General features: G+C 62.1%; 1 protein-coding gene across 1 annotated transcript; it reads right to left on the bottom strand.

Annotated features, from left to right (window-relative positions):
• Positions 1-2804: 2804 nt before the first annotated feature.
• TGIF2 (TGFB induced factor homeobox 2) lies at positions 2805-8350 on the bottom strand. Its single transcript, XM_086474832.1, has 3 exons — positions 8311-8350; positions 7072-7310; positions 2805-3389 (listed from the first exon to the last, which is right to left on the bottom strand). The coding sequence occupies exons 1-3, from the start codon at positions 8348-8350 to the stop codon at positions 2805-2807; spliced, it is 864 nt and encodes a 287-aa protein (XP_086330958.1).
• Between the last annotated feature and the right edge of the window lie 4226 nt (positions 8351-12576).

The following is a 12576-nucleotide window of genomic DNA, read 5'->3' as shown; positions in this document are numbered from 1 at the left end:
CTGGCGCCCGCGGAGGGCAGTCGCAGATGATGTAGCGGAGCTGCCCGAGCCCTCGGGGCAGCTCTGAGCCCAGCCTGCCTGCGGCACCCCTGCTGCCAGCACCCGTGCCTTTGGGTCCATGCCCCCGAGCTGCTCCAGGAACAGCTCTGCCAGGCCCCTGCCCACCGCCCTGGGTTCCTGACCCAGGAAAACTCGGCAGAGGAGCCCCACTGAGGTTCTTTTTTCCTTTGCCAAGGGGCCAGCAGTGCTGCTGTCTCGCTTTCCTGCTGCTGGCCAGGAAGGAAGACACAAATGCATCAGCCCTCTGCTGCTGCCAAATGCTTTCTGGCTCCCAGACACCAGGATCAAATGCTGCGGGAAGCGAGCACGCAGGGTCAGACCAGCCGAGGATGGGGTAGGTGCAGGCCTGTGCCAGGCACTGGCCCTGTTTTTTCTACACCCAGGAGTGTTCCTTAGAGCTCTTAAGCCGCTTTGGCTGAGTGTCAGGAGGTGGGGGCTGGTGGCAAGGGAGGGGCAAGTGAGCCACCCCCAACTGACAGTCCAGTCTCACACAGCTCATATTAAAAAAAAAAAAAAAAGCCAAACAAACAACAACAACAAAAAACAAGAAACAAAACTAAAAAACTTTTATTTGACAACAGAAGAACAAACAAAAAGATATTTACAGTAGTTTTTTTGCTCCGTAAATTTAATTCCAATAACCCCTACCCTCCCCACTCTTTCTGGTCCATCCCCAGGGCAGCTGCACCAGTCCATGGCACAGGCACAGCTGTAGCACTCCTGCCCTGGGGGAAGGAAACCACTTTGGTTTGACTGGGGCAAAATAAGGGGAGGAGACTGAAAAGCCTCTCCCTCCCCTGGGGGAGGAAACAGAACCGCAGGGGGTGACAGGGGGAAGGGCTACCTAGAAATAAGGGAGGGAGTCCTAAACTTCAGGGCTTTCCCGGGAACAGAGGCAGAAGGCAAAGGCTGGACATAAAATGGAGCTGGGGGAGATGAGGCAGGGGATGTTCGAAGTGGTGCCCTCCGCCCAGCCAGGCAGTGCTGGGGCTGGAGCCATCCCTGCACAAGGGCACCCGCCCCGTGCAATATACTCCTGGAAAGCCTTCCCACAGCCCCGGCTAGCGCTCAGGAACTCCTCTCCCCGTCACCTTCTCCCTGAAGAAAAGGCAGGGGGAAACACTAGTCCCCAAAATCAGTGCTTTTCCCTTCCAGGTCCCATCATCCCACAGTGTGCTGCTCCCCCAGCACCGCTGGCTCCAACCACTGCAGAGCACCAGATCCTGTGGACGTTATCTCTAGTCATGCAACTTAATAATCAGGCTAATTACCTAGGATTAGTGTTTCTCAGGATAGATAACAGAGGTGCGTACGTATCGCTATTTAACTTACATTTTACAGCAACATCTGAGTCCCAGGACCAGCGCAGCACCCAGGCTCCCGCTCAGTGACAGCAAGCGATGCCCATCCAGGAACTGCCCCAGAGCCCGAAAACCACCCCCAGGCCGGGCTGGGGGGGCCCAGCCAGCTCCCAGCAGACACCAGCTTGTCACTAGAGGTCACCAGCAGCGCACAGCCGGGCACAGCCATGCTCAGCCCTGGAGAGCAAGAGCAGGAGGGGACGGGGGAGCAACAGGACTCGATCCCTCCATGTTCCCAGGGTAGTTCATCAGCACTTGGCTGATGAGAGAATTCTGCTTTCCAGGAACCATCGTCTGCAGGCTGTGAGAGCTGCACTTGAAGCAGAACACACACGCCCGTGCCCGCAACACACCCCTTTCCAAATATTTAAAAAAAAAAAAAAAAAAGAAAATAAAGAAGTTCGATACAAAATTTTCACAGTCTCAGTTTTGCGTCCACCCCCAGCAGCAGCCTGCTGTCAGCGTCTCGCAGGCTCCGCCACGCGCTCTCTGTTCCAGGACACGCTGGGTACACTTATTCAGCAGGAACGCAAGAGAAACACGGGGAAGTTGTGGAAAAGCTTATAGAAGAAAAAAAAATAATCATATAATAAATCACAATTAAAGGGAAAACGTTTCAACAAAAAATTGCTAAACAGCACCATAGAGATTTCTACTGGCAGCATCGGTAACACCCTAAAGCAGAAGAGGGTCCCATGTTTTCTGTGCGAAATAATGCCACAGACTTCAGGTTTCCAGTTCATCTGTCCTTTGCCCCTCCCTGGGCAAGGCAGGGCTCCTGGCCAGCACATGGTACCAGAAAGGCCCTCCACACACAAAAGGAAAAAAAAAAAAAAAAAAAAAGAAAAAAAAAAAAAAGGAGGGCCCGGTGGGGGGAAAGAGATTTGGGAGAAAAAGCTTTTCATCCATATTTCATCCATAGTCCTTAAAACAGACACCAACTTTAAAAAAATAAATTCTCTCTTTCTCTCCCTGAAGAAACGGTGTTGGCTGGACCCTTGTTTACAGGAGAGAGAAAAAGAAGTCAGCAGGTTTTCCAAGGGGACTCCACAGTATCCGTCGGTCACGGCAGGGGGAGGTCAGTAAAGCTGCAAAGGTCTTTTCGCAAGGGCTGGACTGCAGCGGCCGCATCCTCCCGTGCACCCAGGTCACCGTCCTCGGCAGCAAGGGCAGCGGGCGGAGGGCATCTCCCCAGCGAGAGGATGGTGGGATGGGACAGTCCTTCCTCTCCCCCCTTGGCTGACAGAGACCAGAGCCCCCCGGAAGGCAGGAGTCCGCTTCTGAGATGAGCTGGTCAGGGGGTGCAGGCAAACGGGTGGCACGAGGCCAGGAGGGTCAGGCACCCCCCAAGGAAGGGCACCCTGCAGGACCTGGCCCAGGGGGTTATTTGGAGACGGAGGCTCCCAGGGGCTCAGGCTGGGGCGAGAGGGGCAGCTGCCCGCCCTGCCGCTGCGACTCCAGCTCAGCCGCCTTCTGCAGTGCCACTTCCACCAGCAGCTGGAAGCTGCTGAAGTCGTCACCGAAGAGCTCGGGGGGCGTGGGGGGCGGCGTGTTGAAGAGTCCGCTGGTGGGGCTGGCCGCCTCGGCCCGGGCCAGCAAGGTCATGGTGCTGCCAGTGGCACCCAGCGGCGCTTTGGGGACAGGGTCCAGCTCCGCTCGCTGCGGGCCAGAGGGCTTCTCCCACTCGGGGCCAGGGGCACTCACCACCGTCAGGTTGCTGCCCAGTGCCTGGGCGGGGTGGCACAGTACCTGCGGGCACACGGACATCGACAGCACCTTGGAGGCCCCCGCAGCCGTCACGGGAGGTACCACCAGCACCCCGGAGCTGGCGGCAGCCCCCCGCGGCAGGGCCACGTCACCAGCTTTGCCCCCTCGGCGGGAGATGGTGAACTGGTTGGGGTCCTTCCCGTCCTTGCGCAGCATGTCGGGGAGCAGCCGCCTCCTGGCATTGATGAACCAGTTGCAGATCTGGGAAGAGAGAGGGGTGCGGCGCTGTCAGCCCGGGGCTGCCACGCATGCACAGCACTGGCCGGGGGGCGGCAGCCCAAAGCCAAGCCAACAGAAAACCCCCCCCGGACCCAGCAAGTAGCCACCACAGGTCTCCCCCTGCACCCCACACCTCCTTCCCGTGGGACTCCAGAGAGGCAGAGCTGCTCCTGGCAGGGGTGCCCAGCCACCCACGGAAACCCCAGCGCCGGCTGCTTCCTGCCCCGGCACCTCCTGCCTGCGGTGGCCCCTTCCTCCCTGCACCCCTGTCCCGGCTGCCCCCGGTGCAACACTCCTGCTCAGCCCTGCCAGCAATCCCTGGTGGGGACTGTGCGGGGGTGCCAGCCCCCCACGGCACCGTCGGCACCTGCTCACCACGCCGGCACACTGAACAACCAGAGCACGGGCAGCTTTGGGGCCGAGCTGCCCTGCGAGCCAGAGCAAGGCTGCACAGAGCCCCTGGAACTGCAGCGGCTCCAGGGAAGGATGGGCTCGGTGCAGACCCCCACCACAGCCCCGAAGTTCCAGCGACTGACTGTGCCCAGCCACACACCAGTAAAGCAGGGTGCAGCTCCCAGCGCCCTCCCGGGGGCTCCTGCCGTTCCCCCAACCGGAGGCTGGGGCATTGCACAGAGCCAGCTCAGAGCAAAGTGGCCTCCAGCAGGTCCCCGGTCTGGGGGAAGTTTTCCCTTCTCCAGGCGACCCACCCCGAGGTCAGTGTGCCCGGCCACGCTTCGCACGCTGATGCCGGTGCCAGCATGCTGCCGCCTTGGACACCGGACAGCCCGGAGCAGGCAGACAGCAGCATGGGATAGAAAACCCTAAAAACCCCTCAGCTCGCAGAGCTCCAGCCCCCCATCCCCTAACAGGGCAGCAGGAATTGCGGCAGGACACGGACACCTTCCCATGCCTCCTGCCAACGAGCGAGGTTCTAACTTTAAAGACTCTTCCAAACATCTGCACACCAAAGAGGCAGCGCTCTGCAGCTACACCTCTGGAAGCCCTTCAGAAACACAGCGGCCATGTATTCAGTCTCGGCCATGTATTGTTTCGGTATCTTCATATAAAATGCTACATTAAAATAACTGCCTTCTTCCTACAAAACAATTAGAAGAGAATAAAACGGGGGGGTGCGGGGAATGACTGATCTTCCCTAAATCAACAGCTACGTAAAATATTTCCCCCGGGGAGAGAGAACTTACCACAACTTTGATTGCAGCAGGATCTCAGTTGTCCCTTTTTTGTCTTAAAGACAATATTTGGCATTTAACACCCTTCCAAACACCCTCCCTTGCAAGCCTTAGCCTGGTCCCCTTGACATGATCCTGCGATCCCATGGCCATCAACGGCTGTGTAATCCCCAACCAGAGGGCTGGACTCCCAACAAAAAGGCCAACCAACTCCGCAGTGCTGAGAAACCCCCCAAAATCCTGCCGGTCCCCCCACCACACTCCTTCCGACACTCAGCTCCCTCTGTAGAGCACAGCACGGGGACGGGCACACGACCTGTGACACCACAGGTCACTGCGCAGCGTCACCCGCCTGGGGAGCTGCGATATGGCTCGGCTTTGAAGCAAGCAGCTTACTTTTTACCTTTTTTTTTTATTTTTTTAAACACAGCCATTGCTTGGCCCCACCACCAGCGCACCCCTTGGGCAGCTTCCATCCCCATCGCCGCCGCGAGAGTGGCATCCCCTCTGCAGGGAGGAAAAGCCCATCCTCACAGGTGGGCACGGGCTTGGAAACCTGCTGCTGGGGGGGGGGGCCTCGCCAGGAGCTGGCACCGCTTTGTTACCTCCCGACTTTCTGCAAGGGAGAGGCACGGCCGCCTGGTCTGCCTGGAGACCCAGGGCTGCTGCCCTCCTGATCCCTGGCCCTCAGTGCCTGGCTCCAGCTCCCCAGACCACTGGACCGGGCGGGGGGATGCACAAAGGAACAGCCAGGGGTTGTTCAGCCAGCGGCTGCAGCAGAGCCCTGTGCTCAAGAGGCTCCTGGAGGGGTCAGATCGGCACGGATGGATTGAACCCCGCAGCCACTCCAACCTCACCATAGAGCGTCCCACACCTCCACCCCAATATGCTTCTCCTGTCAGATGGAGCAGCCCCCATGGGGTCCTGTTCCATCACCTCAGACTGACAGAAATCCCGGTGACAGCCCTCAGCTGGCCCTGGGAAATGCCACCAGGCTGGGACCCCCTGCCTGGGGGTTACAGGGCAGCCTCCTCCCCAGGCACACGCTGGCTGCAGGGGGTCCCACAGGGCAGGCAATGGCCAGCACACAGCAAGGCCACACCTCGACACCAGCCCCCGTGCCTGCCAGCACCCTCCTTGGTCCCAAAGAGCTCAGGACACCAATGGCCGGGCACATGCTGGTCCCACTGCCGTAAGCCCTGGGGTAAACCCCCTCGTGCCAGGCACTGCCATGCCAACCCCGCACCAGGACAAGCCCAGACTCCCACAGCCCCAAACCCATTGCTGCTCCCCCCACCACTCTGACTCAAGCCCTCCCAGGACCACCAGCCGCCCCTTGGAGCGGCTGCCCAGACACAAATCTGCTGCGCCGCCAGCATTTAAAGAAATACATTAAAATGAAAGTTGGCCTTGCTGGCCAGGAAGAAAAAAACCAGCCAGCCACTGCCCACACACCGGTGTCTGGGCCGTGGCCGGGACTGCTGGCCAGGACGGTGCTGAGCCACAGGGAAAGGAGCCAGAGGCGCAGAGGAAGCCCCAAGGAGAGGAGCTCAGCTGCAAACCCCTTGGGCCCTGCGTGCTCCCCTGCACACAAGAGCTGTTTCCCACCCTGCTGCGCCCCCAGAACCAGAGAACAGAGCAAAGCCCCTGTTCATCTCCCACCCTGCCAGGCTGGGGGGGGCGGCGGGGGGACAGGGCCCTGGGCACACAAAGGTCCCCCTGCCCAGAGACTGCTGGCTGTCACGTGGATGAAAAGGGCAGGCAGCCACAGGCAGGCTCTCCCTGCCACCCTTACAGCAGGCAGGGTGAAAGTCAAAGCTGGAAGGAAAAGCTCTAGCTCACCCCCACAGGGCTCCTGGCTAGGCATCCATCACAGGACAACTCATCCCAAAACCTGGAGTGGGGCGGGGGACTCCTGCCCTAGAGCCCTCAGCAGGGCTGGGCTCCCCTTAATGCAACTGCTGTAACTGGGCCCAGGTGGGCCAGTCAGTGCTGCTCATGGCCCACCTGGGGTCAACACCCAGCCAGCCAGCCTCTCTCCCCTCAGCCGGTTGTCCCCTGCCCACCTTTGAGTGCAGGGGGGTGGCAGCCCTGGCCCCTTTGCTGGGGGGGTGCCCAGGGGAAGAGGCTAGAGCAGCCCCCCTGACACACACCCCCCCACCACCTGTGGCAGCTTTTGCTAACAACAGGGTATTGCTTAGTTTGTCCCCATCCCTCCATCTTCTGGCTGGCCAAAAAGCTTTGTGCCTCACTGCCATAAACTGGTCCCTGGGGCTCAGACCTCTCCCAAAAAACGGGCTGCCCACATGCAGGTGGCTTTGCTTCCCCGCCGTGCCCTTCAGAGGCAAGTGGCTCCAACCATGCCAAGTCCTTCGGGACCTTCGTGGGGGGTGGTTCTCCTGGTCCAGCCCATCCCAAGCACCGTGGCGGAGGATCCAGCAGCACCCCCAGTGTGTGGGGGGACTGGCTCCTACCTGCAGCACAGAGAGGCTGGTCTGCCCCGAGAGGCTGAGCTTCTCCTGCTCGGAGGGGTAGGCATTGAAGCGGTGCTCGTACAGCCAGTCCCGGAGGATCTTCACGGACTCCTTGGGGAGATTGCCCCTTCTCTTCCTCTTGTTGGCCTGCGAGGGGTCCGGCGATGTGGCGCTGTCGTCCTCCCCGAGGTCGCTATCCGACATGGTGGAGCTGCCCGCAGAGCTCTCCTGGTTCAAGCCTGGCAAGGTGGAAACCAAAGAGCAGGCATCAGGCGGCCCGCGGAGTGGAGGGGGGGGAAGGCAGCTACAGACCCCCCCCAACCGCTTCGAACGTGGGGGGAGGCTCACCTCCTCCTCGCCCGGCCGGGGTGGGGGATGATGCAGCGGGAGAGGCCCCCCCGGGGGGAGGAGAAGCTCCCGGCACCGCCGGAGACAACAGCCCGCCCCGCGGCACTGGCTCTGCCCGCACAGAGCCCGGGGGCTGCGGAGCCTGCCCGGGCGTGAGCGCGGGGGGAGCCGCTCCCGGGGGCAAGAAACAATCGAGCATTTGGGGCGGGGGGGGGGGGGGGGGGATAAAATTTAAAAAAAAAAAAAAATCTCAGCAGGAGAAAAAAGCCCGGGCTAGAAAGTCGGGAGTTGCTCCGGGCAGCAGGAACCACGCGGGGTCATTGTGCGGCGGAGATGGAGGCGGGGGGGGCGGCGGGGGCGACTTCCCCGCGCTGCTGTCACGGCCCGGGGGTCTCCGCTCGGCCGTGCGGGCCCCGCCGCCCCTCCGGCCGCAACAGGTAGCGCCGCGCCGGGGCCCTCCCCGCCCGCCGCGGACACAAAGCCGGGGGAAGCGGCCGGCCCGGCCCCCCCCCCCCCGCCGCCGGGGGAGGCGAAGGAGAAAGAAAGAGAAGCCGGAGACCGGCCCGCGGCCCCGCAAAGGGCCAAAACCGGCCCCAAACTACCCCCGAGCACACAAACAAACATCGGCCAAGTTCGAAACGACGCGCACAGGGAACAAAACCCACCCGAGCGCGCCCGCCCGCGGCTCCCACAAACTTTTCACGCCGGGGGCGGCTCCCGGCCCGGCCCGGCCCGCACAAAGGCGGCGGGGCCGCACTCCGCTCCGCGCCGCCCCGCGCTCCGCTCCGCGCGCCGCTCCGCTCCGCTCCCCGGCCCGGCCCGGCCCGGCCCGCCGCGCCCGCAGCCCGGCCCGGACTCCATGTTTGCCGCCCGCCCCGGCTGCGCTCTTACCCCCGGGCCGCCGCCGCCGCCGCCGCCTCGGCCCTTGCATGGGCCGCGCCGGGGTCGAGGCGCCGCCGCCGCCGCTCCGGTGCCGGTGCCGGGGATGCGGCGGGACCCTCCCGCGGCGGCGGGGCGGGCGGCCGAGACGCAGCGAAAAGTTTTGGGTGGGCGGCGGTGACAGATGCCGAGACAGAGTTCCCTTTGTTCCCGAGGAGGCAGGAACTCGGCCGGGCCCCCCGCCCCCGGCCCCGGCCCGCCCGCCCCCGGCTGTCACCGCCGCGGCACCGGGCAGCGGGGCACCCCGAGCCCCCGCCCCGCCGAGCTCCCGGCCCTGGTACCTGGCGGCGGCGGCACCCCCGCCCGGAGCGGCCCCGCGGCGGGGATGGGGCTCTGCCCCCGCTCCCGGACACGGTGCCCGGCGGGAGGGAGTCCCGCACCCGCCAGGTCCCGCGGGCTGCAGGAATGCGGCGGGGACCCCCCCTCCCCGCGGAGCTGCACCCCGGCACCCGCCCGGGGGCACCTGCCCGGGGGCACCTGCCCGGGGGCACCCACGCAGTGGCACCCGCGCAGGGACACGCACCCAGGGGCTCCCACCCAGGGGAACCCACCCAGGGATACTCATGCAGTGGCACCTGCGCAAGGACACCCACACAGGGACACTCACCCAGGGGCTCCCACCCAGGGGTACCCACCCAGGGGAACCCACACAAGGCACTGCACAAGCTCGTTCCACACCCCCCCCGGCCATGTTAGGTCTGAACCCTGTAACTGAGCACCGAGGGGTTACTGGTGTCTGCGGGCAGGGAACAGGCAGGCACTGGTTGGAGGGCCAGGCCTGGGAACAGGAACTGCTGGGGCAGGGGTGGGTGGCAGCCCCAGGGACCCTCAGACCACCCTGAGGCACCACCAGAGCTTCGTCTGCTGGCTTTTTGACTCACTAAATAGCAAATCAGAAGCTCAGCACATAACTGCTCCCATGAAAGTGGAAGGTGTTTCAAAGGGTGGGGGTTGAGGAGGCACCAGGTGGGACCTTTGCCGTACCCATTGCCAACAGGCTGGGTGAGGTCTTTGGAGGCCTTACTGGGCTGCCCCTGCTCTCCCTGCACCTCTCCACTGCAACCACTTAGCCCAAGGTGACCTTTTGAGTTTTGGAGACCGAATCGCTCCATTTACGCGCAAGCACACTGCTGCTCCAGGATGTGGCTCCCGCCGATTCCCCCCCCACTGCTCCATGCCCTTCTGTGATGTGGGGCTGGGTCACAACTTCACCCTCTGCCAGATGCTCAGGACAGGCAGGTGAGCAGTGCCGAGCCCAGAAGGGGATGCGTCCATCATGTCCGCGCTGGGGTGGTACCTTTCGTGGGTGGGAAGCAGAAGGAAGAGCTGCTCTGAGCAGCGATGCCGCACCCCGTCGGTCAGGCACGCTCTGGGCTGTATGCACGGCACGGTAAGAAACCCAGGCTGATCCCTTCCAGCTCCTGCGATGGAGAAGGTGGTGCCACGGGAAGCCAAGATGAGCCTGTCCAGCAGCCAGCCCAGAGGGGTGCCAGCAGAGAGACTCCCCTCTTGGGGATGTCCATACCCCCTCTCGGGGATGTCCACGCCCATCCTTGCCAAGCCAAGCACAGCACACGTGTGTGCATCCCCCCAGGGACCCGTGTGCTCGTGGGGCACAGCAGCCCCGAGGGACACTGGGTCCTGCTCTGTCTTTCTCCACACAGAGCTTGTTTGCCGTGGGTGTTCAATGGCACCCTGGTGTAGGAGCCGGCATTGGGGCAGCTCTCCCCTCCCAGGCTCCACCACCTTTGCAGGCTGTGCTGCAGCTCCCCTCCCTCCCCTTTTCCACTTGCAGGGGAAAAGATGCATCCATTTGGGTATTGAGAAAAGCTGCAAAAAAACTTCTTTTATGGCAGGTTTTTGGCCTGTGCAAAGCAGATTGCGTGGTGCAGTAAAGGATTAAATAGCAAAAAAAAAAAAAAAAAAGGTAATTCCTTAAAGTATTTGTTTAGTTGCTGCAAAATCTTCAATGTCCTGAGTGAAACTGTACCCCCAAATTGCTAGTGCTTTGTTAGTGCAAATGCAGTACGGGCTGGTGAGCCACAGGCGAGGTGTGGGGCCAGCCCTGGGTGCAAATCCCATCTGCTGCAAGTTTGCACCCACGCACGGTGCATCCCCTGCCCCAGCCAGCCCTCTCACACCAGGCTCGCTCCTGCCTGCCAACCAGGGCCCTTACCAGGCAGGGCGCATCCATCCAGCCTGCTCTGCTCCCTGTCCGGGCACCCAGCCTGTTCCTGGTGGGTGACACCACAGAGTCCCCCTGGCCACCCCACCGGAGTCTGCGTCAGCACCGTGCCCAGGCAGGACTGTTCTCCCCAGCACTCTGCTTCTGCTCCCACCCAAAGGCTGAATTAGTCTTCTGCCTAATTGAGGCAACGGGGAAATGGTCCCTGGGGTCAAATACCTGCCCAGGGCTGGACCATGAGCCCTCCCGCGCTCCTCCTGCTCTCCCTGGGTGGCAGATACAGGGAGTGTGGAAGCAGCTTTGGAAAAATCCCACTGGGTGCAGGAGTGCAGCATCTGGGGAGCCTAAACCCCTGGGCAAAGCCAGCCTGGAGCAGGAGCCAGCCCAGCTGATGGGGAATTAGGAGCCTTGCGGGGTAAGGGGCCAGGGCAGGGGCTGCGGGGCATCTCCCTGCCTGCTCTCGCTAAGGGCTTGTCCAGGCTGAGTCCCCGGCGCTGCAAAGTCTGGCCAGGCCCATTGACATGATAATACTATTAAACTTCGGCAATTTGAAAAACAATCAGCCAGCGAGAGCCCAAAGGGGGATTCTGGGAACCCCAGGCCGCCTCTGAAGGCGTTGACCTGTCCCAGGCAGGGCTCCCTCCACCCTTTGCCCACCCTCTGATAGTTAATCTGGATTTTTGGCAAGGAAAATGGGATTCGTGGTCAGCTGTGCCCGCTGTTGGCTGCAGCCTTGCCCTTGGGGCGCGGCTCTGGCTCCCCAGCAGTGGGGGTCCTGCTGGTCCTGCTCCCTGCTCAGGGCCACCAGTCTCCCCGCAGGCTGAGGTTCCCCCAGTAGGACTGGTCCTGGGAGCGGTGCTAACAGGGCTTTTTGCCTAGTTCACAGCCTGCCTTTGCTCTGTGAAAGCCAAGGCTCGATGGCCTTGGGTTGGCGTCGTGGTGGTGTGCCTTAGGAGGGAAATGACTGCTGGGTTCGTCCTCCCCCTGCTCGGGGATGGAGTGGGAGCTTCAGGCTGGTGCGCTCCTTCACCCACCTCCATCAGAGCTTTAAAGGTGGGTTTAAAAGCGATGGCCGCCTGCCTGGCGACGAGACCAACAGTGAGAGTGCTGGTAAGGGCTGGTGTGTGCTGGCTGGGCACTGACTGGGAACAACCAGCACCGCAAAACCCCCCAGTGTCTGGCTGCCTGTGCCACGGTGCCAGGCTCAGCCCAAGCCAGCTGTGGCACGAGCTGCTTCACCACCTCCAGCACCACGTGGCTCTGCCCAGCTCCAGCACCAGAGCCCCACGCTTGGGTGCTGCCCTCCATCTCGTCCTGTCCTTTCCCGTGGGGCAGCTCTGCCGTTCATGTTGCCCTTCCCAGACAGCGTAGGGCAGGGCAGACCCTCTCTCAGTGGGTACTGCCATATCCTTGCCTTTCTGATATTCCCATAACCTGTCTTATTGGACGTGGAAGGAGGAGCCGTGGTGCTTTCAGGACATTGGGATGGAGCTCACAGTGCTGGAGAACGACACTCTTAGGTCAGGGTTTGGAGGAAGCCTCCCTGGGCTCCATACATAGCTCTTGTTCAGGCTAGAGGAGGGAATGATTCCCATGGGGAGAACTCAGACAACATGAGCTGCTGCTCAGAGCACCCGGGGATGCTCCTGGGCCCCTGGCTGGGCTGCGTGTAAGAACAGGAGCAAGAGCTGAAGAAATGGGCCAACAGGAACCTCACGAAGTTCAACAAGGAGAAGCACAATGTCTTGCCCCTGGGGAGGAACAACCCCAGGCACCAGTATACACTGGGGGCCACCCAGCTGGAAAGCTAAAGCTTGACAGAAAAGGCCCTGGGGGTCCTGGGGGACACCAGTCTGACCACGAGCCGGCAATGTGCCCTCCCGGCAAAGGCGGCGAACGATGTCCTGGGCTGCATTAGGAGCAGCGCCACAGCAGGCGGAGGGAGGCGATCCTTCCCCTCTGCTCTGTACTGGTGGGGCCACCCCTGGAGTGCTGGGCCCAGTGCTGGGCTCCCCAGTGCAAGAGAGACAGGG

This window comes from Leptosomus discolor, chromosome 17 (assembly GCF_034619465.1).
Source record: "Leptosomus discolor isolate bLepDis1 chromosome 17, bLepDis1.hap2, whole genome shotgun sequence".
In the NCBI taxonomy this organism is placed as follows: Eukaryota; Metazoa; Chordata; class Aves; order Leptosomiformes; family Leptosomidae; genus Leptosomus; species Leptosomus discolor.
This window is presented reverse-complemented; position numbering and strand designations above follow the sequence as displayed.

Excerpts from the sequence above, each read along its gene's own strand:
- TGIF2 (XM_086474832.1), bottom strand. The coding sequence starts at position 8,350 with ATGCAAGGGCCGAGGCGGCGGCGGCGGCGGCGGCCCGGGG. Across the intron at positions 7,311-8,310 it reads GCGGCGGCGGCGGCCCGGGG|GCTTGAACCAGGAGAGCTCT; the intron begins GTAAGAGCGCAG and ends CCACCTTGCCAG. Across the intron at positions 3,390-7,071 it reads CCAGCCTCTCTGTGCTGCAG|ATCTGCAACTGGTTCATCAA; the intron begins GTAGGAGCCAGT and ends CTCTCTTCCCAG.